This window comes from Beta vulgaris, chromosome 5 (assembly GCF_026745355.1).
Source record: "Beta vulgaris subsp. vulgaris cultivar EL10 chromosome 5, EL10.2, whole genome shotgun sequence".
Taxonomy (NCBI): Eukaryota; Viridiplantae; Streptophyta; class Magnoliopsida; order Caryophyllales; family Amaranthaceae; genus Beta; species Beta vulgaris.
In genome coordinates, this window is record NC_079206.1 from 38,143,536 (window position 1) to 38,171,448 (window position 27,913).

The 27,913-nt window shown below is 37.4% G+C and overlaps 1 protein-coding gene across 1 annotated transcript; it reads left to right on the forward strand.

Annotated features, from left to right (window-relative positions):
• The first annotated feature begins 21,033 nt into the window (after positions 1-21,033).
• Positions 21,034-23,443, forward strand: LOC125493968 (uncharacterized). The gene is made up of 2 exons (XM_048637446.2): positions 21,034-21,413; positions 21,683-23,443. Exons 1-2 carry the CDS (start codon positions 21,270-21,272, stop codon positions 22,208-22,210), a joined length of 672 nt encoding a protein of 223 aa, XP_048493403.1. The 5' UTR covers positions 21,034-21,269; the 3' UTR covers positions 22,211-23,443.
• The last annotated feature ends 4,470 nt before the right edge of the window (positions 23,444-27,913 follow it).

The following is a 27,913-nucleotide window of genomic DNA, read 5'->3' on the forward strand; positions in this document are numbered from 1 at the left end:
TTTTTGAGAAAACATCCTCTGGTTTAGAGAATAGATTAGTGAAGTTTGAGGCTGATGAGTTTCGTGAATTGGTGGGTATGACAATTGTTAGACATGATCTTCCATTTCAATTTGCTGAGTATAAGGGTATTAGGAAATGTTTTAGGTATTTGTATCCTGATTTGAAACCTGTTACTCGTAATACTATTAAGGCTGATGTACTTCAGATGTTTAAGAGGATCCAAAAATTGAAATTTGAGTTGGGTGATGGTACTGGTAGAATTTCCTTAACTTGTGATTGCTTTACTTCCATAACCACTGATGGTTGTATTTCTTTGACTGCTCACTAAGTTAACAAATATTGGTGTTTGCAAAAAAGAATTTTGAATTTCTCTTACATGCCTCCTCCTCATACGAGAGTTAATTTATGTGACCATGTGTTCACTTTATTGAAAGAGTGGGGAGTTCAAAAGAAAACTTTTTCTTTGACTTTAGATAATGCATCATCAAATGATGTGTTTGCTCAACATCTTAAAGATGAACTTGACTTAGTTTGTAATGGGGTTTTTTTTCATGTGAGATGTTGTGCACATGTTCTGAATTTAATAGTTCAAGATGGCTTAAAAGAAATTAATGTTGCTGTGATTAAGGTGAGTAAGACCGTGAAATATGTTAAGGGTTCTCAAGGAAGAAAACAGAAATTTTTACCTTGTGTATCTCATGTTGAACTTTCTGCTAAAGGCTTAAAGCAAGATGTTCCCACTAGATGGAACTCAACCCTATTGCATTCTAGAGAGTGCTTTGTACTATAAGAAAGCCTTAATCCATTTTAAAAAGATTGATGCCAATTATGTTCATTGTCCAACTTTAGAAGAGTGGGATAGAGTTGAGAAAATACGCAAGTTTCTAAAGGTTTTTTATGAAGTTACTCTTGCCTTTTTTGGGACCAAATACCATACATCCAATAATTTCTTCCCAAATGTACTAAAGGTTATATTGTTGTTAAAGCGTTAAATGGAAAGTAAGAATAATTTCATGAGATCAATGGCCGTGGCTGCTAAGATGTATGAGAAATTTGATAAATATTGGTCCACTTTTGGAACTTTCATTGCTGTTGCGGTGGTGTTGGATCCACGTTATAAGTTAGAGTTTGTTGGATGGGGTTGTAAAAAGGTTTTATGGCTTGACTCAAGAGCATGATGATGTCCTTACACAAGTGGTTGATAAGGTGAGTGAATTATATGAGCATATGCTACCATTTATACTTCAAGTACCACTAATGCAAGTAATGTTGCTGCTGGTTTGAAGGTTCAACCAATCAAAGAAGATCTTGACGAACTCAAGGTTGTATGTTTAGTTATCTAACTAATAAGTATTATTCCATTATGATTTATGTTGTTGCTTTAACTTGGTTAATGTTGCTAATAATGGCTTGTTTAATTTGTATAGCCCTCTGAATTCTGAACTGTTACACTAATTTTGAACTTGGCCTATTGAATTTGTATAGTCAGTTGTATAGCCCTCTGAATTCTGGTGCGTGAGATCTTAATATCATACTAATTCTGAAATGTCACACTAATTATGAACTTGGTCTACTGCTTTCTTTCTTGGATGTTGCTGCGTGAGATTTTAATATGTCAAATTGTTCACACTAATGCAATTATTGTAAGACAGATTATAGAATCTTTTTTTTTTTTGTTTGCTGTAATTCTTGTAATCCTTGGCACTCCTTATATGTGCTTGGTCTGAAATAGTGAAATGTCACACTAATTATGAACTTGGTCTACTGCTTTCTTTCTTTGATGCTGCTACATTTTAGAGAACATTCAGGTTGTGTTCTCCACTTTTAAAATATATGTTCTCCACTTCTACAATTTTAGAGAACATTCAGGTTGTGTTCTCCACTTTTAAAATATATGTTCTCCACTTCTACAATTATAGAGAACATTCGGGTTACATATATGATATAACTATATAAGATTACAGAAACTTGTTACACATGTTCAGCAGGTCAAAATTTATTGAAGTCACTCTTGTGCTTGTTTAAGACCTTCTAATTAGTATTTATGCATGCTTTGTAAATGGAACTTGAGTTTGCTTCATCTGTATTGGAGGGTATTTTAAGTAACAACAGTTGGAGAAAAAAATTCAGTTGATATATTTTAAGTATTATCACTACTACATAAATAAGCTATTGCAACACTTAAAAACCATTGCAATAGAACTAAAAACTGTTGCAATAGAGCTATTGCAACGGTCCTACAACCGTTGCTGTTGCTGCCGTTGCATTAGACTTAATGCAATGACTCTTAGGCCTATTGCAACGACTACTAGAAAGTCGTTGCAATAGGGGTCAATAGTCATTGCATTAGCTATACAACCTATTGCAACACATCTATGTCTAACGCAACACCATCCTATAGCTATTGCAACGCGTCTAGTACTCATTGTGTGTCCTAATTTCTACATATACTGCAACAACTCCATATATATTGCAACACAATCATATAGCTATTGCAACGCCTATATTAGTAATGTCATTTCGTTTTAGCATCTATTGCAACGCTTAGGCCTCAATAGCGAATACAATTTCAATACCTTCGTACTCTTGTAATAGTAGTAGATCAACATATATAAAACTATACATTCAAATTCTTTTTTGGAATCTTATACCTTATAGAAAAACTTTGCATATTAATATTCATGCTCATGGGCAAATTTACAAAGTACATACTTATAAATCTATTAACTAATATACTAAACAAAGTTCATGTTTTTTAATTTCTACCTACAAAATTCTCCAATAAATCACTCTACATCTCTTTTCCCTTCCATATTTTCAGGGGATTCTTTCAATGCTTGAATTTCAACCTTTGCTTCACACACTTGCCCATCAATGTATCTGTAATCTTTTTGTGCATGATTAAGGTCTTTTCCAGCTTAGATAGCTTATCCAAAGTCTGCTCGAAATGAAGGAAAATGACATCTTCTCCAGCTTGAAGCTCATCAAGGGGCCGCTTTGAGGTTTCTAGTTCCCTTTTAGCCTTAGTTGCTTGCTCAGATTCTTTAAGAACCTGACTCTTCAATTTGTGATTCTCCTTTGATAGCTGAGACAATAAACCTCCCCTCAAAATTTTCTCCCTCATTCCACGCACCATCACCTTCAGACTTGCCATCTACATAACTTGACTCTTGAGGCCAAACTTCAGCTAAGCCAAACATATCTTGAAGCTGTTTTAGACCATTCCTGCTAATTCCACTGCCTTGTGAACTGGAAGAAAAATGACCCAGAGAATGATCAGGATAAAAAAATGAGCGGATCTGATGCGGTGTTTCAGGTGTATCAGGCTCAAATGTTACATCATTAGTAAGTGCAAACGGTACCTAGTCTGAAAATGCTTGTGCCATTGTTCAATCAGCATAGCGGAGCTCTCCAGTGGCATGTTTATATCTTTCAGCCAACACATAATAAGCTTTGTGGAATTCTTCAACCGATTTCATAAGCCCAAGTCGTCTTTTATAGTGCATCTCCACCCTTCTAGCAAATGAATCAGCATTCTCTTCAATGAGCTTAATCGTTGCTTTCACTTTAGCATCCATGTTGGTCCAAACAAAAAACGAACATGAACACAATGAAGAAGGGATAATAGCATAAACTACCAAAATCAACTAAGAAACGAGATTTCATATAGAAAGAACTATATTGAACCAAGAGTTAATTAAGAATTATGCATAGTGACGAGTGAAATATGTAAGGTTTTAGTTCCTTGACTAACACCATGCAAATTAATACACAAAGGACTGGTGACACAGAATACAAATAGTTATCAGCTACTTCCACATTCCAGTTAATACAAAAAATTATCAGCAGCTTCCACATTCCAGGAAAAAATAGAATTCATTGACTTAAATCTAAATATAGTAAGATGAGCACTGGTAATATAAGGTAGAATGTTTCTACATTTACTCAACATAGAAAAACACTTCAGACTAAAACATATCTTATCCTCTACACATTGTAATACAAAACTGGCCAAGAAATAATTTCGGGTATGCAATCATGCAGATTAAAATTTGGGAAATCTATATAGCGGCCTTTTACTTTCAGTTTTTTTATTTGGTGGAAGGTCAAAAAAAAAAAAATATTCATACCAAGTGACATCCTAGTTTAATAAATTATACTTAGTGATACTAATCCACGTAAAACTTGATCCTTTAGCTTTTACTTCATAAGTCCCCTCCAACAGTGTAAGAAGGGTTGACGTTTCCTCATGCCTTAAGAATCTTTGATATAAACTTCACTATCCAATTTAAGAATTACACATAGGTGGTGGATTATTGCATATGAAATAGCTATATATACAATTACCTTCAAAGCAAAAAATTTGCCAACCCCTTTATGCCGAACAAGCTGAACTACTATGCCACTTCCTTTGCCGATGACCTTTACAGTCTCAAGATCCTCCAGTGAAACTTGAAAGTCAACATCTTTAGCATTGGATTGTTGTTCAAGCAGACAATGCCGATGTAGTTCAGAATTATTGATTAACACAAAACCTAACTACTTCATAAGTAATGCATTCAATGTTAAAACATAAACTTCAACTTGTTTAGGTTTGCATGTATCACATCAGGCACAAGATGTATATGATTTCTTACTCTTTAAGTCCTTTAAAGCTAATCAGTTTGAAAGGCCATTATGAAATAGATAATATTGTGTGATAACAAGCTAAACAACCTATGTATGTGACGTAACCTTAACCATTAATGAACACATATACAACAATTTATATAACTGTTTGTAGAGCATATTGGCTCATAAAAGAAACATGTGCCAACTGCCAAGAACCAGATTTAACAAGATGAGACAAGGACTTTTTTCATCATTGGCTCCACCAACTAAAAACACTAGCATGCCTCAACTTATGCTACTATGTAGCATTCGTACGTTGATCTTAAACTAATTAATATTAACAGGACTAATGTTCATTATAGTCATCAAGGTAAAGGTAGGCATGTTCGAAGATCTGAATTGATTTCAGTGACTCCACACTGACCGAAATATTTAAACCTCATTCACCATATTCCTAATTCGCCTTTCTTACTTATGTATATGTTCCAGGCCAAATTCTTCCTCTATAATTCAAAGCTAAGAGTAGCATTATAATAAGAAATCAAGAAGCTGAAAATTACAACTAAGTTAAGTGTTGAGGCATAAAGAACAAAATCAAATTCAAGATAACAATGAAAATTACACGAGGTTCTTTATCTTCAATGATAATATACTCAATCCTTTCTAGTTTAGCAGCAAATCACCAGTTAGACCATTACAATCTACTCATTTCTTTCTAGTAAATTATGGTATTGGAACTGTTAATAGGGAGTAAATTCAGGGATGAGATCAGTGCAAGCGTAAGTTTCTGTTGAGCATGAGAAATCCAGCTAGTCTGTGGCCAATGAACAAATAGCCTAATGCGTAAATGCATGGATAACTACGCCCATCACAATTAGACCATTGTTTTCCTAAGTTTTTGAGGGCGTAGGAAATAGAAATATCCATCTACTCATTCAAAGAAAAAAAGAAAGAGATGAAACAAGTCTGCTAAAAGCCATAGCCTCAGTCTACACCATAACATATCATCTTTAAGTCGACTATATCTACAACATTTCCCTGCAATGCACCATCAACTGATGAGTTTCATCGATATGGGATTCATATTCTAGGACATATAAGTATGAAAAAGTTCCATTTATAGCAAAAACCACACTGGGTCCAGAAAATATTACATATTAGGGCTTACAAACCTCTATTACGGGTGGAGTAAAATGTGCATCACTATCTGAAACAACAGAGATGTTGTGACTTCCTTGATTAGTGGCCAACAAGTCCGGTAAACAATGTGCCAATAATGACGGGGTACGCATGATACTTGATCCTCAAACTCGAAGTTATGTAAGCAAAAGCAAAAGTCAAGCCTATATGTTTCAATCCTTAGTAGCATGTATAAGAAAATAAGCTCTAATCATAAATTACAATAAAATCATTCATATTTAAGCTCGATTAACACCAAATTGTGACTATAAGAGTTCTAACATGATACTAAACATAACATGAAATTGAAAAAACCCCATCGAAACATAAACCCATCCAACAACAAAAATCAGGGAAACAAAAAATTGGCATAATCAATCCATAAAGTCAAGTTCAGCAAGGACTCTTCATACCTAATTCACGAATTGCTGACCAGATTATGCAAAGAAATTCATAAAATAAAAGAATTTCATAAATTGACCTCTTCTACTCTACCTTAATTGTCCAATAATAATCAAAATTTGTACATCAAACTAAATCAAGCATCAACATTGAAGATAGAGGAAGAAGGAAGCATAACACCTTGCAACGGGCTGCACTGACCGGCGACACCACCACAAAAGGGCAGCGCGTCTGAAGTGGAAGGGATAGCGAGAAACAAGAGGAGATAGATCGATGGCCAGAGGTCCCGGCAAGCAGGAGGAAGAGAGCGAGATACGGGGTAGACGGAGAAATGAGGGTTTGGGTTTTGGAGAACTCAACTCCTGAAGACACGAGATAGAGTTGAGAAATAACTCATTCAAGGGTCTTGGTCTTTTTTTTTTCTTTATATTATAACAAGTTAGTGACTTGGTGTTGCATTAATGGTCAAATGCAATGCAACAATTAGTTCAAAAACTGTTGTAATCGCTACAATGTCCATTGCATTTGATTACCTAATGCAACGATTCTCTTTAACTGTTGCAAAAGGTGTTGCATTAGCCTTAATCATTGCAATAGAGTGTTACATTAGCCTTAATCGTTGCAATAGAGCGTTGCACTAGCCTTAAACGTTGCACCAGAGTGTTGCATTTGCTTCAAAATGTAGTAGTGATATGTAACTTAGTTAATGTAATTTCAGTTTGGTATCCTTTAACTTGTGTGTTCGTGTCTTGTGCCATAGGACTTTGATGAATTCTCCACTAAGAAAGCAATTGTGACTAACAAAGATTTACTTGAATATTTATTTTGAAGACGCTCTTCTCCCGCATACTACTAAAATGGATGTTCTCATGTACTGGAGGAATAATTATGTCCTTTACCCTCTGTTGGCAGTTATGGCAAAAGACATTCTTGTTGTCCCGGTATCCACGGTCACTTCTGAATCAGCCTTTATCACTGGGGGTCGCATTCTTTACAGTTATAGAAGTTCTTTGAAGCCTTCTACTGTTGAAGCTATCATATATCTTAGGGATTGGACATTTGGAGAAGGTAGATATTGATGCACTTATATATTATAATTACTTATTTCTTTTAATTCATGCTTAAATCTTTGATTAACTTATTTGTATTATAGCACATATGGATCCTCAGCTTGTGAACTTGTGCGGAAGTGTGATGAATCTAAACGTGGACAATATGATGGATGATACGCCAATCCTGAGTCCGACAATGAGCTCCGGATTTAATGGAAGTAATTCTAAGAAATGAGAAAACTTTGAACTTTGCTCATGGTTGAGAACTTTGAACTTTGTTCTTGGTTGTGATTTGTGAACTTTTGAACTTTAATTTATTTTGTGGTCTGTAAAAATTAATATAGGATGCATTTGAATTAAGATTTTGGATGCTCCGAACACGAACACCACACATTTGTAAAATCGTGGTTTGACAGGTTAATGTAGATTAATGTGGGATGCATTCTGTAAAAATCATGGTTTGCCAGTTTTGTAATATCAGGTTGCAAGTAGGTTACAATCGGGTTACAAGGTTCAGGGCATAGTTAACCCGGTTTGAATTATGTCGCAAAAAAAAAAGCAAGTCGAACATATCAGGTCAGGTCAACCCGAAAAAAAAACAGACCAGGTTAGGTTTCAACTAATTGACCCCCAAATAATAAACGAATCAGGTTAGGGTTGGGGGGTAACTGACCCGTTTAGATATGACCCGAACACGAACACGACACGACCTGATCTGTTTGCTAGCCCTAATCGTCTCTATTACATCGGCTTGCAAGTTATCTAGAGTGTTAGGTTCAATCACCTTGCTAGAGATAGTTCTGAAAGAAACACAACTTTGTGATCGTATATCTTACTTGGGAAGGCCAAATTCCTCGTATTGCAACAGGTAATAAATGCTACATCAAGATATGACAATCATGAGATTTCAAACCAACAAGTTTCAAGTCCTTCAGTGAGACATGGTTTCAGAAATATGACGAGTATCCAGCAGAAACCTTTAACCTATGTAGGGACTCACAAAAACTGGTTTTCTCCTTCTTAGACAAAGTGTAGCAAGCTAGTGGAAGATAATAGCGTTGTCCCCGTCATGAGGTGCTAGTTCTGGTCTGCCCATTTCAACCATGTCTTTCCTAGCTTTGACTCCATCCTTTATCTTCCCAAGCATATTCAACAATGTTCCAACAATGGCATCACAAACATTTTTCTGAAGGTGCATTATATCAAGACAATGTTTGACTTCCAAACATTCCCAAAGCGGAAGGTCCCAAAACTTAGATCTTTTCTTGTATAAGTTCTTTGAGACACTTTTGAAGGGCTTGCCAAAAATTGTTCCAATATCCTTTACCCTATTAGAAACCTCTTTCCACGTAAGGGTACAGGGCTTCTCTCATCTTCACTTTTTCGTTGAACAACTTTTTCTTCTTACAGAATGGATGATCTAAAGGAAGCCATGTACGATAATGCAGGTACACGTTCTTCCCACAATGATGTAACCGCTTGTCAATCATACCCTCATCACAAATAGGGCATGCCTTTGCTCCTTTAACTATATATCCTGACAAATTCCTATAAGCCGGGAAATCATTAATCGTGCAAAATATCATGGTACGCAATGTGAAGTAAGTTTTCGCATACGCATCGAACATCGAAACACCTTCATCCCACAACAATTTCAGATCTTGAAGGAGTGGGTCAAGATACACATCTATGTCGTTTCAGGGTTGCTTAGGACCCGAAATAAGAAGCGATAGCATAATAAATTTACGCTTCATACACAACCAAGGAGGGAGATTATAAATTGTCAGTAGAACCAGCCAAGTGCTATGTTGGGTACCTAGTGTGCCAAATGGGTTCATCCCATCTGTACAAAGTCCAAGCCTAAGATTTCGAGGTTCTTCACCAAGATCGGGAAACTTTCGGTCAATATTTCTCCATTGCGGAGAATTGGCTAGATGTCTAAGCATCCCATCTTTCTTCCTCTCGTCCGCATGCCACCTTAATAATTTAGTATTATTTTCATCCGAAAATAAATGCCTAAATCTCGAAATGATTGGAAGATACCAAACAACCTTCGCCGGAGTTTCTTCTTTCTCATTCCCTCATCAATATTCTCCTTTACCTTGTATCGAGAATTTCCACACCTAGGACACTCACGTAAATCCTGGTACTCGTTTCGATACAACACAAAATCATTTTGTCATGCATGTATCTTCTTATATTCCATACCTAATGGACACAACAGTTTCTTTTCCTCGTAGGGAGAGTTGGGTATTTCATTCCCTTCAGGTAGCAATTCTTGTAAAAAAAGTGAACAACTCACTTAGACTTTTATCTATCCAACTATGCTTCGATTTCCTATTGAACAATGTGAGGATGCCATAAAGTTTAGTGAAATTCTTACACCCCAGATACATAGGTTTGTCCGCTGCACTTAAAATACTATCATACATATGCGGACAATCGGTTCCTTCATCCTCCAAATTGTGCAACATCTCATCTACCCTATCATTTTCATCAGCTACCATATCATTTTCATCATCTACCCTATAATTTTCATCATCTACCATATCATTTTCATCATCTACCATATCATTTTCATCATCTACCCTATCATTTTCATCATCTACGTACCATATCATTTTCATCATCTACCCTATCATTCTCATTATCACCATCTCCTTCAACCTTAACCTCAATGTGATCAACCTGCAAATAATCACACAAACTAGTAGAGCTCATACCTAGATCATAAAACTCTCCATGCCATGTCCACCTAGTATAGTTACTCTTAAACCCACGACGAATCAAATGATCTTTAATTTGATCCATATCACGATACCCCCTTGAGTTATTGCAATCACAATAAGGACAAAAAACTAACTTTAACCCATTCTGCGATTGATGTTTTAACGCAACTCTGATAAATTCATGAACCCCTTGTCGAAATGTCACCCAAATTCGATTACCATACATCTAGTTTCAATCCATATTCTACACTAGAGACACCAAACAAGAACACAATTTATCACATCAGTCAAAGTGGTTTATCAAATGCAGTCATGACCTTTTGGGTCCTTATCACTCCAACCTAACCCATCCTTGAGTTTCTCATCTCACTAGTGAATGAACATTTGGTTTTCAATTCTAAGAAAAATCCGGCAGCATTTCCCTACAGTTCTCCAAGTACACGATGAAGATAGTAGTTAAACTATCAACATATGTACCTAGAGAACGCTTAGGGAAATGAGCGGGATCTTTCTTAGAATCGAAAACCAAACATTCATTCACATCCTAAGTGAGATAAGAAACTCAATGACAGTCCTAAACCGGGGACTATTCAAGACTAACTCCTAACGAGTAAGCCTCGAACTGGTATCTAGGCAAATGATGCACATTGCAATAAAATAATACAAACCAATCCATTCCTTAGATTTCCCTCCTTACCCCATTAAGGTATGTCCATATAGGTTTTGTTATGATTCAACTTATACTTTCCCAATCACATAATAACCAACCAATTCACATATATACATTCCTAATCATATAACCAAACAATTCCTTAGATTTCCCGACCCCACCCCATATAGGTTTGGTCATAATTCAACATTATAGAGACAATTAAAACAAATCCATAAATCCAAAGTAATGGTCAAATTAACGTAAGTCAGAAAATAACAAAAGGTATAATACATACCTCTGCTCTCAAGGAGCAGCGAAGACAAGCACTCCGACTTGAGTTGGAGAAAAGTCAAACCGCAACTAAAGTACATTATAAACGAGTGGCAAAGTGAGAGAATGTATGATTATTAATGTAGATTAATACATAAAAAATTTAAAAACAACACAAAAAATACATACATTGCAGGCGAGAATGTGAGAGAGCACCGGCGTGTGTGCGTCGAGTAATAATTCGGCGAGTCGGCATCGACGGCGAGAATGAGAGAGAGAACCGGTGCGGCGAAGGGGCGGCAGCCGAGAAGAAATAGGACCGACTGAGACGCCGAGAAGAAATAGGGCTTAGAGGTTGAGTGTGCAGCGAGAGTAGCGAGCGTCGGCGAGTTGTGCGGCAACCGGCGGCGAGTAATTATCGAGTGTTGAGGGAGAGTGAGAAATAGCCGGTATGAGAGAGACTAAGGGAGAGTGCAACTAATGTGCGAGTGTGCGGCACTGGCGGCGAGTAATTGTCGAGTGTTGAGGGAGAGTGAGCGAGTAATAATTGTCGCTGGAGAGAGAGAGAAAGGGAGAGTGCAGTTTGTTTTGAGTTAGGGCTCAAAAAAGTAATGTCGTTAGAAAAAAATAATACCTTGGGCCCTAAGTGATTTGCAATGTTTTTCCCACAACAAGAGGCCCTTCCGGCGCACATTACTCATTTGCAACACTACCACCATAGTATGCGACGCAGATAGGGCGAAAGGTTTTCCCACCAGGTATGAGCGAAGTGCGTTGCACCCTCGTAATGTGCGACATACATTACTCATTTTGCAACTCTCCCCCATAAAGTGCGACGCAGATAAGGTGAAAGGTTTTCCTACCAGGTACGAGTGATGTGCGTCGCATCCTCATTATGTGTGACGCAAATCCGCCATATGCGTCGAACGTTGCCAGTGTGCGACGCATATAGCTCGTACTGGTGCTTGGGCGAAGCTCTTTTGCTCCGCACCTTGGAAGATATGCGACGCAAATAGTATTTATGCGTTGTTTCCTTTACTGTGCGACGCACCTGAGGGGACGCAAATCTCCCCTACGAAACACAAATCGTTCGGTCTGCGGACCATCACGAGCCAAGACAGCGGAAAACAAAGCGCTAATATGGTTCGTGTTCCTGATGACAAAAATAACAGAAAACAAGTGCTAGCTTTTAGTTAAATAGCACAACCCTGGAGCGAGATGCAGCTCTACAATAGCACAACACTGGAGCGGGATGGAGCTCGACATAAGGACAACCCTGGAGCGGGACGCAAATCTATATCATGATAAGCACAACCCTGGTGCAAAATGCAGCTCTACCCCGACGTGAGACGGACCATAATATCTCTACACGGTATCAACACCTTGGAGCAAGACCATAGCTCTACTCGGAAATGAGCCGGACCATAATAACTCATGATTTCTTTTTCTACATATCATTTCATTTTTTTAAATTTACAATTATTTTGCGAATTTGTTTCACGCATGTCTATAACATTTGCTTATTTTGTATGTACCGGCGTAAGAGTAATTTTGGATTATTATAAAGCATCTGAAATCATTCCCCGTCCCGAGACGTATAATCTGACTTTTGGTTTTGCAAACCTTAGTCAAAGTGGGGGCTTCTGTAGACACATAATCGTCCCCCCGTTTAGTATCCTATAACGACTAATACCCTGCTCCAATGGATTCGGACCAAGGAAAGAATAAAGAACGAGTCTACAATAAAATGTTTTAAACCCAAATTCATATGCTAACTTGTTTTATTAATTCATTTTTGAACTCTCTTTTTATAAGTAGTTTTACTGAATCCACTTCCTAAAATGTTATAAAATAACTTGTTTAAGGGCAATCTTTGAAAACCTTTTAAAAATAGTTTTTATGAAAGCTCAATTTTATGAAACCCATTTCTAAACCCAATTTAATTAATAGAATTAATTCATATTATTAATTAGTTGTATTAATAAAAATATATTTTTCAAAAATAATATTTTCTCCAAGGTGTTTTTATATATCTTTTATCTAACTAATTTCTAAAACTTACTAACTTTCAGAAATCTTTTTTTTCTTCTAAAAACAGAAGGCATATATAGATTAGTTAGTTATATTACAATAAGTTTTCCACAAAATACTTAACTTAGCCATACTTAGCTTAAAAAAAACCAAATGCAAAATACATTCAAAAGTGTTAGCATCCCAATCTAGCTGATACCATAAACCAAACAAATTCACATTAAACATGTGGTTCCCCCTGCATCTGTACCCCCTTGATATCCTTGTCCCGCTCCTCCCTAACATAATCTAGAATTAAGACATGAATTGGTGAGCTCTCCTTCATGTCCATTCCCAGTTTGACCAACTTATGGGCAACCATATTAGCTTACCTTTTAACATGCAAGAAAATTGATTATCACCAAAAAGACTCATTCAGGCAATAAAAGCAAAACAAAAAATATAAAAGTCAAGTTTGGTCATATGTTTGCCACAAAATGAAACAATTCAGGACAATACAATACAGTAGTGTTGGTGTTTTGATAGGATATGATCTTGAAGGGATGATTATTCAATGGCAACAATAAAAATGTAGCTACTGAAATAACCAACCTCATCCGTTAATAAGGTTGAGGAAGCTTTTGAGTGATTGTTGGTAAGAAGGAAAGCACCAGCGAGGAGGCAGGCCTTGGAGAATAACAATAGGTGGTAGTTGGGCTGAAGACTTGAGAAGGTCGACGAGTAGACGGGCGTCCTGGGAAGGATGAAGACGAGTGATAAGAAGCTGTTGTGTAAGATTCACATGAGATCCAAATCAGAGAGGCAGCAATAGATGAGTAAATGAAATCAACTACAAGACATTGGATTGGAAGTAGAACAGTGGTTGGTAAGAAGGAAAGCACCAGCGAGGAGGCAGGCCTTGGAGAATAACAGTAGGTGGTAGTTGGGCTGAAGACTTGAGAAGGTAGTGTCATTCTCATTTGCCGATGACGCAATTTGCTACTCAAAATAAGCAACCTCAACCTCTTTAACGGATGAGGTTGTTTATTTCAGTCACTACATTTTTATTTCAGTAACTACATTTTTATTGTTGCCATTGAATAATCATCCCTACAAGTTTGGAGGGTTTGGGGGTTTGGGGGTTGGGGGGTTTGGGGTTGTGGGTTTGGGGGGGGGGGGTTGGGGTTTGGGGGTTTGGGGGGTTTGATGGGTTTGGGGGTTTGGGGGTTTGGGGGTTTGGGGGGTTTGGGGGTTTGAGGGTTTTGGGGGGTTTGGGGCGGTTTGGTATAACCTAAAAAACAACCGAAACCCCAATCACACATTCACATACAGTATTCGCCATCTTATACTACTCCGTACTCTGTTTATTTATTGTTCAGGTTCTTCTTTCTCTTTCTGTCTCTGGATGACTGTTAGGATGGAGGAGCTTAAGGTAGTTTGTCGCCGGCAAATGAGAATAGACTTCAATCTAATCCCAATAAAAGGTAGTGTTATTTATTATGGAGTAAAGAGTGAGATTGTGTCAAGGGTAAAGGAGTTTATTGGAGTAAATTATAATGTCGATGTAAAGATAGTGATATGCCCATGGTCGCCATATTCTTTCTTTTTCGTTGAAGCAGCGCCGATTTGAAGGCAACAAGTTGGGGAGTAGATGAGAGATGGGGATCTTTGCTACATTATCATCCGAGCTCGAGCTCGAGGTGGTTTCGGGGTCGTTCATGACTACCCTGGCGACGATTGGGATCGCAAGTTCTACAATGATAGGCAGTCTCTCATCCAAGAGCTCAACTGCACCTTCTATGATAAAGGAAAACAACTTCTTATCACTCGTCTTCATCCTTCCCAGGATGCCCGTGTACTAGTCGACCTTCTCAAGTCTTCAGCCCAACTACCACCTACTATTATTCTCCAAGGCATGCCTCCTCGCTGGTGCTTTCCTTCTTACCAACAATCACTCGAAAGCTTCCTCCGCTCCCTCGCTCAAATCAGGTTTGTTTCAATACTCTACTTCTTATAATCAACACTCAATTTCATCTTGTTCCTTTCTATCTAAGATTGATGTTTGTTTGATGTATATATACATATATAGTTAACTTCAACTAATAATTCATAAAAATGTTCTAGTAGTAATAATTTAGCCAGTTATTCTTCCATGATAACAGGTAACAAACCTCAATTGAATACGGATAGATTTAATCTACAATATTTAAAACAGAAAAAAAACTTAAGATTGTGTTTTTCGGTGATTTTTGTGGTTTTCTAATTATGGTTTTAGTAGGTTTGGGGGGGTTTGGGGGTTTGGAGGGGGATCTGGAGGTTTGGGGTTGGGTTGGGGTTGGGGGTTTGGGGTTTGGGGGTTTGGGGTTTGGGGGTTCGGGGTTGGGGTTTAGGGGTTTGGGGTTTGGGGGTTTTGGGGTTAGGGGTTGGGGGTTTGGGGGTTTTGGGGGGTTTGGGGGTTTAGGGTTGGGGTTTTGGGGGGTTTGGGGGTTTGAGGGTTGGGCGGTGGGGGGGTTTGGGGTTTGGGGTTTGGGGGGTTCGGTATGACCTAAAAAACAATCGAAACCCCATTCACACATTCACATATAGTATTCGCCGTCTTATACTACTCCGTAGTCTGTTTATTTAATGTTCAGTTTCTTGTTTCTCTTTCTGTCTTTGGATGACTGTTAGGATGGAGGAGCTTAAGGTAGTTCGTCGCCGCCAAATGAGAATAGACTTCAATCTAATCCCAATAAAAGGTATGGTTATTTATTCTGGAGTAAATAGTGAGATCGTGTCGAGGGTAAAGGAGTTTATTGTTGTAAATTATAATGTTGATGTAAAGATAGAGATATGCCCATGGTCGCGATATTCTTTCTTTTCGTTGAAGCACCCGAATAGTCGACGAAAGCAACAAGTTGGAGGAAGCAGTTGAGAGATGGGATCCTTGCTACATTATCATCGAGCTCGAGGTGTGTCGGGTTCGTTCATGACTACCCTGGCGACGATTGGGATCGCAAGTTCTACAATGCTAGGCAGTCTCTCATCCAAGAGCTCAACTGCACCTTCTATGACAAAGGAAAACAGCTTCTTATCACTCGTCTTCATCCTTCCCAGGACGCCCGTCTACTCGTCGACCTTCTCAAGTCTTCAGCCCAACTACCACCTACTGTTATTCTCAAAGGCCTGCCTCCTCGCTGGTGCTTTCCTTCTTAACAATCACTCGAAAGCTTCCTCCGCTCCCTCGCTCAAATCAGGTTTGTTTCAATACTCCACTTCTTATAATCAACACTCAATTTCATCTTGTTCCTTTCTATCTGAGATTGATGTTTGTTTGATGTATATATACATATATAGTTAACATAAACTAATAATTCATAAAAATATTCTAGTAGTAATAAATTAAGTCAGTTATTCTTCCATGATAACAGGTAACAAACCTCAATTAAAATATGGGATAGATTTAATCTACAATAATTTAAACAGAAAAAAAAAACATAAGATTGTGTTTTTTCGGTTTTTGTGGTTTTTAAAATTATGGGTTTTAGTAGGTTTGGGGTTTGAGGGGGTTTGGGGGTTTGAGGGTTTGGGTGGTTTGGTGGTTTGGGGGTTTGAAGGGGTTTGGGGGGTTTGAAGGGGTTTGGTATAACCTAAAAAACAATCGAAACCCCATTCACACATTCACATACAGTATTCGCCGTCTTATACTACTCCGTACTCTGTTTTTTTATTGTTCAGGTTCTTCTTTCTCTTTTTGTCTCTGGATGACTATTAGGATGGAGGAGCTTAAGGTAGTTCGTCGCAGGCAAATGAGAATAGACTTCAATCTAATCCCAATAAAAGGTAGTGTTATTTATTATGGAGTAAAGAGTGAGATCGTGTCAAGGGTAAAGGAGTTTATTGGAGTAAATTATAATGTCGATGTAAAGATAGTGATATGCCCATGGTCGCCATATTCTTTCTTTTCGTTGAAGCAGCGCCGATTTGAAGGCAACAAGTTGGGGAGTAGATGAGAGATGGGGATCCTTGCTACATTATCATCCGAGCTCGAGCTCGAGGTGGTTTCGGGGTCGTTAATGACTACCCTGGCGACGATTGGGATCGGATGTTCTACAATGATAGGCAGTCTCTCATCCAAGAGCTCAACTGCACCTTCTATGATAAAGGAAAACAGCTTCTTATCACTCGTCTTCATCCTTCCCAGGACGCCCGTGTACTAGTCGACCTTCTCAAGTCTTCAGCCCAACTACCACCTACTATTATTCTCCAAGGCCTGCCTCCTCGCTGGTGCTTTCCTTCTTACCAACAATCACTCGAAAGCTTCCTCCGCTCCCTCGCTCAAATCAGGTTTGTTTCAATACTCCACTTCTTATAATCAACACTCAATTTCATCTTGTTCCTTTCTATCTAAGATTGATGTTTGTTTGATGTATATATACATATATAGTTAACTTCAACTAATAATTCATAAAAATGTTCTAGTAGTAATAAATTTAGCCAGTTATTCTTCCATGATAACAGGTAACAAACCTCAATTGAAATATGGATAGATTTAATCTACAATATTTAAAACAGAAAAAAAAACTTAAGATTGTGTTTTTTCGGTGATTTTTGTGGTTTTCTAATTATGGGTTTTAGTAGGTTTGGGGGGGTTTGGGGGTTTAGGGGTTTGGGGGGTTTGGGGTTTGGAGGGGGTCTGGAGGTTTGGGGTTGGGGTTGGGGGTTTGGGGTTTGGGGTTTGGGGTTGGGGTTGGGGTTTGGGGTTGGGGGTTTGGGGTTTGGGGTTTGGGGTTGGGGTTGGGGTTTGGGTTTTGGGGGGGTTTGGGGTGTTTTGGGGGGTTGGGGGTTTAGGGTTGGGTTTGGGGGGGTTTGGGTTTTTGGGCGGTTTAGGGGGTTTGAGGGTTGGGCGGGGTGGGGGGGGGGGTTTGGGGGTATGGGGGTTTAGGGGGTTCGGTATTACCTAAAAAACAATCGAAACCCCATTCACACATTCACATACAGTATTCGCTGTCTTATACTACTCCGTACTCGGTTTATTTATTGTTCAGGTTCTTGTTTCTCTTTCTGTCTCTGGATGACTGTTAGGATGGAGGAGCTTAAGGTAGTTCGTCGCCGGCAAATGAGAATAGACTTCAATCTAATCCCAATAAAAGGTAGTGTTATTTATTATGGAGTAAAGAGTGAGATCGTGTCGAGGGTAAAGGAGTTTATTGGAGTAAATTATAATGTCGATGTAAAGATAGTGATATGCCCATGGTCGCCATATTCTTTCTTTTCGTTGAAGCAGCGCCGATTTGAAGGCAACAAGTTGGAGGAGCAGTTGAGAGATGGGGATCCTTGCTACATTATCATCCGAGCTCGAGGTGGTTTCGGGTTCGTTCATGACTACCCTGGCGACGATTGGGATCGCAAGTTCTACGATGCTAGGCAGTCTCTCATCCAAGAGCTCAACTGCACCTTCTATGACAAAGGAAAACAGCTTCTTATCACTCGTCTTCATCCTTCCCAGGACGCCCGTCTACTCGTCGACCTTCTCAAGTCTTCAGCCCAACTACCACCTACTGTTATTCTCAAAGGCCTGCCTCCTCGCTGGTGCTTTCCTTCTTACCAACAATCACTCGAAAGCTTCCTCCGCTCCCTCGCTCAAATCAGGTTTGTTTCAAGACTCCACTTCTTATAATCAACACTCAATTTCATCTTGTTCCTTTCTATCTGAGATTGATGTTTGTTTGATGTATATATACATATATAGTTAACATAAACTAATAATTCATAAAAATATTCTAGTAGTAATAAATTAAGCCAGTTATTCTTCCATGATAACAGGTAACAAACCTCAATTGAAATATGGGATAGATTTAATCTACAATAATTTAAACAGAAAAAAAAACTTAAGATTGTGTTTTTTCGGTTTTTGTGGTTTTTAAAATTATGGGTTTTAGTAGGATTGGGGTTTGAGGGGGTTTGGGGGTTTGAGGGTTTGGGTGGTTTGGGGGTTTGGGGGTTTGAAGGGGTTTGGTATAACCTAAAAAACAACCGAAACCCCATTCCACATTCACATACAGTATTCGCCGTCTTATACTACTCCGTACTCTGTTTTTTTATTGTTCAGGTTCTTCTTTCTTTTTGTCTCTGGATGACTATTAGGATGGAGGAGCTTAAGGTAGTTCGTCGCCGGCAAATGAGAATAGACTTCAATCTAATCCCAATAAAAGGTAGTGTTATTTATTCTGGAGTAAAGAGTGAGATCATGTCGAGGGTAAAGGAGTTTATTGGAGTAAATCATAATGTCGATGTAAAGATAGAGATATGCCCATGGACGTCATATTCTTTCTTTTCATTGAAGCAGCGCCGATTTGAAGGCAACAAGTTGGAGGAGCAGTTGAGAGATGTGGATCCTTGCTACATTATCTTCCGAGCTCGAGCTCGAGTTCGTTTCGGGTTTGTTCATGACTACCCTGGCGACGATTGGGATCGCAAGTTCTACAATGCTAGGCAGTCTCTCATCCAAGAGCTCAACTGCACCTTCTATGACAAAGGAAAACAGCTTCTAATCACTCGTCTTCATCCTTCCCAGGACGCCCGTCTACTCGTCGACCTTCTCAAGTCTTCAGCCCAACTGCCACCTACTGTTATTCTCCAAGGCCTGCCTCCTCGCTGGTGCTTTCTTTCTTACCAACAATCACTCGAAAGCTTCCTCCGCTCCCTCACTCAAATCAGGTTTGTTTCAATACTCCACTTCTTATAATCAACACTCAATTTCATCTTGTTCCTTTCTATCTGAGATTGATGTTTGTTTGATGTATATATACATATATAGTTGACTTCAACTAATAATTCATAAAAATGTTCTAGTAGTAATAAATTAAGCCAGTTATTCTTCTATGATAACAGGTAACAAACCTCAATTGAAATATGGGATAGATTTAATCTACAATAATTTAAACAGAAAAAAAAACTTAAGATTGTGTTTTTTCGGTGATTTTTGTGGTTTTTTAAATTATGGGTTTTAGTAGGTTTGTAATTTGATGTTTTTGTTATGATGGTTTGCACATTGATCGGGATGTTTGTGAATGTCGTCATTTGGGCTATTGATGTTTTGCTTTTTTGTTGTTGATTGTATGAGGATATATGATACATAGGATCTTGAAATTGGAATCTATGCAATGCAAGTGGATCCATCTATTGTCAAACTGTCATTCTAAATCAATCTTGGAAAAATAAAACCAAACCATACATGCTAACTTAGCTGATGTATCAGAATTCCCAAATGTGTGTGTATGTTTGTATGTGTATATATGTGAATTGGTACGTGGATGAAAGGAGTAACAATAAGTGAAAAATGCAGAAAGTAGTTTCCTGTGTAGTGAAGAGTCTAGAGGTAGGACAACAGAAAACATTGTCGGACTCTATCTTGTGTGCTGCAAGTATGTTTCAGAAAAATTGAGGAGGCACAGGTAGCATGTGTTAGAGCGCATTGTTGTGTGCCTGTGTTTCTGCTCAGGGAGCCTGTGTTAGAGCACATAGCCGTGCAACTAGGTTTATGGCGAGTAGTGATAGAAAGAGCAAAGGAGAGCAAAGGAGCAAAAGAAAGGAAGGAGAGGGAGAAAGTGAGGTTAGATTTTCCCTTCAAATCTTTCCGAACATTGGAAGGATTTGGTTCATTAAGGACCCTTCTCTTCCCTCTTTCCATTTAATAACCAAACAAGGGATCATACGTCCCTCCCTTACTTTTCCTCTCCTTTCCCTCTATTTCCCTATATCCAAACATTGTGTAAGATTACATTTATAAATAGCAATCAATCCATGCCTACAAATTGTTATATACTTATATCTTATGCCGCTGCTCTGTATACAATTAATATTTGCCATGGTTGTCTTTAATGGTGGCAACTTTCCCTATTGCAAGTGCAATAGGGCCACTGCTTTTCTTTGCTTCACTGTCCACTATGATTAAAGCTTTAATGCTGGTTATCTTTGCAACAGTTATCGGTAGGGTTTTGCCATTAGTGAGGGACGGGTAAACTTCTCTTATAATTCATTTGTCAATATTTGAGATCGCCAACCTTATTAACGGATGAGGTTGCTTATTTCAGTAGCTACATTTTTATTGTTGCCATTGAATAATCATCCCTTCAAGATCATATCCTATCAAAACACCAACACTATTGTATTGTATTGTCCTAAATTGTTTCATTTTGTGGCAAGCATATGACCAAATTTGACTTTTATATTTTTTGCTTTGCTTTTATTGCCTGAATGAGTCTTTTTGGTGATAATCACTTTTCTTGCAAAATGCAACAATTTCAACAAATTCGAATACAAAGTAATAATCCTCCTCCTTTTTCTTTTTTTTGTGCTTAACTTCTTGTAGTGATATCGATATGGGCAGAAACTATGTCCCCATTCAAGCTAAGTGGTACAGTATGGATTACTGTAAGTTCAACAGAGATGTGTCCATCCAATTTGAGAATTACGATGAATGTTACAAAGCATTGAAGAAATTGTGCTCCCATTATTTTAAAGAGGTGAATCTTTTTTTTTTTTTTTTTTGGATAAGTCTTGTTTGATGCAAATCCTTGGCCTTGGCCTTTTCATGAGCCTGACTTAGTGTTTCATGTCTCAAAATTTTCTTTCGGGTTATTCTATGTGGTATCATTAAGTTTTTGTCAATTCCGTATGGTACCATGTTTTACATATTAATCCACAAAGTACCATTAGACTTTGTCACTAATGTCTACCGTAACAATTTTCTGAATATACGAGTATGATTCTAAGACTTTGATATAATGTGCAGAAGGAGGGAGGATGTGCTGAAGTTAACTATGAGTTGACTCTAAAAGATGACTCCTTGGTACCAAATAATGCCTTTGATGAAGTGCTCGTTTACCAATCAGATGCAACTCAAGCTCTCAACGTCAGAGTGGCAATGCTTGAGAAAGAATTCAACACAGTGAAAGATCTGATGGAGAATTCAGAAGTCGTAAAGGGGTCATCTATGGCTCGGGCTCTCTATTACCGAGCGGCGATGCTTGAGAAGAGATTGGACACTGTCAAATCTGTCATGAAGGGATTATTTGGAGCAGAAGGTTACAACGAAGAATCAACCAGCACTCAGGCTCTTCAGAATCATGTGTCAATGCTGAATGAGAAATTGAGCACTCTGAAATCTGTATTGGAGGATCTTAGGATGAGTACAACTCAGACTCTTGAGATCCGAGTGGCAATGCTTGAAAAGGATGAGAGATGTCACCGACAATTCACCTACCGATCAGCAGGCTCTCAAGTGTTGCAAAAGCTTGACAATGGATTGAACACTTTGTAATGTAGGAATCTGGTGCTAGTTGTTTGTGTTAAGTTATTTCGGTACCCTTTAGCTATTTGTGTATAAGTTATTTCAGAAAATATACTCTCTAGTTGTGTTAAGTTATTTCGGTACCCTTTAGTTGTTTGTATTCAAGTCTGGTAATCATCTTGCAAATTGGCTTTTAGTTGTGAAGAATGAGTGATATGATTTCAACTCTTTATTTATGCTATTTTATCTTATATATACCTGTAATTATAATTATTTCCTCTGTTAAGTGCATTGAGTGAAAATTTAGCCTTTTGCAGAACAGGGAGTGTGTTTTCATTAGATATTATTTCAGGTTGGTTAGTGAATTTAACTGATGGTATTAATTAAAAATATTTTCTTTCTTCTAGTATAGCAAGATAAGTCACAGTACCACAATATATGCCCAAGAAGTTTGAAGGCAGAGATGGTATTAAGGGGATATAATGAGCTGGTTTCCAATTGGTGGCTAAATGTCATACAATGAAAACTTATCTTATGTTGTATTTTCAAGGTTTCTTGTATGTCTGACTCCTCCTTTCTGCTATGTTTTAATTTTTTTTTTATTTTTTTTAATGTTGTTTGGTTGTTGATTCTTGTTAGTGGGTTTAAGTGTGTTGAGTTGGCCATGTGTTTTGTGTTGGGATTGCATTGCTACCGGTTGCTTTGTCATTAGTATTTCAAGGTGGTGCTATCGAAACATAGTGTACAACAATGGCGAATTGAAGAATAATTCTGCAGCGACGGACTTAAATTCAAGCCGGTTGAAGAACACTAAGAATCCAGTAAGTGTATATTTTTCCGAATACTGATTTGGTTAGGGTTTAGATTTCTTATGATTATTTTGTTCGAATTTAGGGTTTATCGACGGTAAATTGGGTGTTGAATTATGCTTCTATTTGTTTGTAATTGTGCTTAGTTGGATGTTTTTTTTCCCCTGAAAATTCGTTTGTAAAACTGTTCTAATGTTTAATCTGAATTTTTCTAGTATTAGAATTATACTTACTTATACACGGGTAGAATTACGGTGTTTTTGCGGTTTTAATTACGGTCAGATTTACACTTTGTTTGGATAACATAAAAATGGAAGGAAAGGAAGGGAAGGGTAAGGGAGGGAGACAAGCACCTTAGGAGGGAGGGATCCAGTTTCCCTCCTCCTTTAATAAAGGCAATCCCTTCAAAATTGGAGAGATTTGGAGGGAGAATGGAGCTCAACATTTCCTCCATTTTCCCTTCCCTCCCCTCCATTTCCCTTCTATTTTGTTATCCAAACATAGCGTTAAAGTATGCTTTGTCATTTTAATTTTTTCATTTTTTTTTGGGGACCGATCTGGTAGTATATTCTGTATACACGATGAATTCTTTAGTACTGATCTGTTTAGTATATACAACATATGTATACTGATATTTGTCATTCAACGTGCTCTACCTATCAATTTTTGTGAATTTTCTGCCAAAGCTCATGTTTTATAATATAGAAGTCTCGAGGAATGCAATTTTGACAAACAATTCTACAATGCGTGAATTAACTTTTGTGACATTTGATAGGTACTCGTATATTATGTATTTTGTGTGGTAGTTTGCCAGTTTAGAGGCATGATACATGAAAATAATATTATCCTGTTAGAGCACATGGCTTATTACAGGGGAATGAATATGGCCATGTAGTATATAGTTAACTATTGATGTAAAGTTGAGCAGCAACTAGATGACAGGGAAATGAATGTATAGTATATGTAATACTAGTAAGATTTTGCTGCTTATGTAGTTTTGTTCGTCCTTTGTTCATGTCCATGTAAGAAATTGCTAGTTATGTATAAGGAGAAGTTTTTCTCTAGGGGCTAAAATGAGATGTGCCTTCCTACCTATTATTTTTGTGACATTTGATAGGTACTCGTAGTAGCTAATTCTTGATAACTTGCTTGGTTAGCTAATTTAGTATGGTTGTATGTGGTTTTTCTTAGTTAGTTCACTTTTTACAGATTGTGATGTAAAAAGCTATATACTTATCTGGTATCCCAATATGTGTGTTTAAAGATTGGTAAATTGCTAGTTGCTACTTATCAGTCCAAAATTGTAGCTGACACCCTAATCAAAGATTGTTTAAAGCATAACAATGAACACAAACCAGATCTCCCTCAACAAACATAGTAGCTGACACCATAATCAATACTAAGCTTATAAACCTCCAACACCATCGAACTCGAAGATGAAAGCATGAAGCCACACCACCGTCAGAAATCGGAATCGAAGCTGAAACCAGAACCCAATGGAAGTTAACAAAGTCAACTGAACATAATGGCAAGTCAAAGTGAACGTTATGCAATGTTGAACACAAATACACAGCGCAAGTCAAAGTCAACTGAACACAATGGCAATGCAGCAAAAACACATTAATAGAAAGGGCAAAAGCATCAATTTACTGTAGAACGTGAACAATAACTTATTCGCACTTTTAGAAAAGAAAAAATATTGAAGTGCTTGGTTTGAGTGAGTGGTGAAGTGATGTTTACTTCTGGTCAGTAGCTACTGTAGTGGACTTTGTTGTTCATTGTGCCTACTATAGTTGCTTGGTACTCCCTCCGTAACGCAATAACTTCAACAATGAATATTTTACCTCTCACATTTATTCCCAATTGTTGAAGTTATTGCGTTACGGAGGGAGTAGTTTCTTATGTAGGGACTTGATGCTTCTAGATATTATTTGCTGTTAGGAGACTATGGTTGTTGAATAAAAACAGGTACTGTATAATACTTTGAATAAAAATCAGATTAATAAATCACAATATTGTTAAGTATTATTTATAAATCAGGTACTCTTTAATGCTATACAGAATGTAAGAATTAGTTATAAATCAGGTATATTATTTGGATGTCTACAATCCTATGTAAAAAAAAAAATGTTCTCCATCCTACTCAGCAGACATTCGTGATCGGCAAAGTGGTGATTAGGCCCCTTAGGTTTGATCAAAAGTGAGATTAAGCCCCTCGAGTTTCACTTGTGGTGATTAACCCCTATAACTTCACACAAATGTGAGATTACACACTTATTTGTATATTTAACCAATTTTCTTTTACTAAAGTACTCCCTCTGTTTTTTTTATCTTTCTCACTTAAAAAATTGGCACTATTCATACTTAGAGAGAATCTTCTCAATTGTTTTCAATCTATAAGAAAAAATATAGTCATGTGGGATCTTGTTTGATTCGTCTCAATTAGTACATTATTAATATTCAATCATTATAATTTTTACTAATATATAATGAAAGATATGTAAGTTCAAAGAAGTGCATTGGGAAGCGTGCACAGAAATGTGGGAACGATAAAAAAAAAACAGAGGGAGTATAATTTTAGGATAAATGCATGTAATAAAATTCTGAAAATCATTTATGATAATTTAAAATATCTTAAATACATCATTATACATATTAAGTACAAACAAACATAAATAAATAAATAAAAATCAGTCTATTCTCTGTTTTTTTTTTTATGCAGCGTCTATTCTCTGTATGTGCGAGGTGCGACATCTCTTCTCCAATTCTCCCTCATATCCTTTGCTCGATTCTGCTCTATCTCTCTCGGTTCTCATCCTCCATGGATTTTGACTCAACTCAAACAGGTATTCAAGTATTCTCTCTTCATATTCAAATTGTTAACAAACATCAAAGTTGTGATGTTAATGACTCTCAGCAACCTTTTTCTTGTTTTCCTTTTTTATCTTTTATACAGCAAGAGCAATCTCACTAAATCCTCAATTGAATAGGATGTTGAACTCTTTGAAAAAGGAGAAGATGACAGATTCTCCACCTGGGCCAAAAATTAACATTAAAATTAAAATAGGGCAAAGTGGCCGATGACATATTTAACTTGTATTGAGTCCATCAATTATACATCCCAATTCCAATCTGCAGTAATGGTTTTTGTGTGATACAACCTGTAAAAGGAAAGATTTAAGAAAAATATGTATTAAAAATTTAACACGATCTAACAAGTACTAATAATGAATTCATTAGGGTTTGATGACATATCTTAACATTTTAATGTTGTGATCAGAGGGCTCAAAAGAGTATACCATGAAGACAAAATCCACTCGAGCACAAAGTATATGTAATTCATTGAAATTGAGCAATTGTAATTAAGTACAAAGTAACACCTAGAATCCGTATAAGTATATGAATGATTTTTTATGAAAAATTATCTTACAGTTTTCCCGCATTTTTTGAGTGTGAATATGTCTGCATATTTGTAATCATTGTTGATGTGTTTTTCCTTTTCTATCAAATTTTGTATCTCATTATTGTCTATGTACTATAAGATGTTCTACCTGCGAATATCGTCACTTTCAAGTTTCATCATGGAGGTCAACTAAAGGTCAACGGTGATGAGTTAGAATATGTGGGTGGTTCCGCCTTAAGGGTACAATAGATATATGTGCACTGATGCCGACAGAAATTTGCAACATCATGCAGAGGGTATCTAATCACCAATAACTGATTCCTTATTATCATGTTAAGGGAAAAGGTGTGCAAGTTTTGAATGATAAAACAGTGGAAGAGTTGAGAATACACGGAGTTACACACAGAAGCATCGAGCTCTACTTTGTTTGGGAGCCTATTCATCAAGTATATGTCAGTGAGGATTTCTCTGAAGAAGTTGCTGTAGAATTAAACTCAGAAGTCCCAGTTGAGATTGTTAGGTATGAGAGTGTGACTAGAGATCTACATGATGAACTTAATGAAGACATATATTGGAGTGAGCCTTAAGAGGTTGTTGATAATCTGGAAGCAGGTAGTAGTGATGAAGAATTTATTGATGTGCAAAAGAAGAAAAGAGAGTGGCTGTCTATGAGAAACAACTCAGTGAAAACACAAATCGTAAAAGACAAGGGTGGGAATGCACAAAATCAGAAGGCAAGAGGTGTAAGAGATGATTATTGGGGTGAAGATGATAATGAATTTGAATCGGTTCAACAAGAAGGCCAATTTTGTGAAAGGGACTCCAATGATGAGGGTCCTTCCAACCCTAGTGATGATGATGAGAACATCGAAGTTGATGAGAAATACAAGTGGCCATTTTATGATCCTGAAACACCATATGGATCGGTGCAGCTTGAACTGGGACAACTATTCGAGAAAGTTGAGGTCCTTAGAAAGGAACTAATCTACTACAGTTGTCAAACAGAGAGGGCTTGGAATTACTGTCATAATGCGCCAAAGAGGGTGCTTGTGACTCTATCCAAAATGTAGTTGGAAGCTCAGCGCAAGATATACAAAAAAATATGGATGTTTGCAGTTTCGATTTTTCAAAGACATTCACAATTGCACACCTACTAAGGTTAATAAGCGAGCAAATGCTAAGTTTCTTGCAGAAGAGTACTAGGAAAAGCTCCTTAAACATCCAACATGGAAACTGAAGTTATTCATTAAGGATGTTCATGATACATATAATATAAATATTAATAGGTGACAAGCTTCTACTGCCAAAAAACTCTCATTGTCTGCATGTGCAAAGGTAGTTGAGAAACAATATGAATCCTTAAAAGCTTATCAACATGAGCTAAAGAGATCCAATAAGGGGACAAGTGTATTTCTAGTTTTGAAGCCCCATATTTCTAGTTCGATTCCTCAATTTCACATGATTTATATCAACTTTTCAGCTTTAAGGAAAGGGTTTTTGAACGGATGTAGGAGGGTCCTT

Bases quoted from the DNA above. Each gene is read 5' to 3' on its own strand.
- LOC125493968 (XM_048637446.2), top strand. From the start codon at position 21,270: ATGGGCAGAAACTATGTCCCCATTCAAGCTAAGTGGTACAGTATGGAT. The intron at 21,414-21,682 runs GTGAATCTTTTT...TATAATGTGCAG, and splicing joins GCTCCCATTATTTTAAAGAG to AAGGAGGGAGGATGTGCTGA.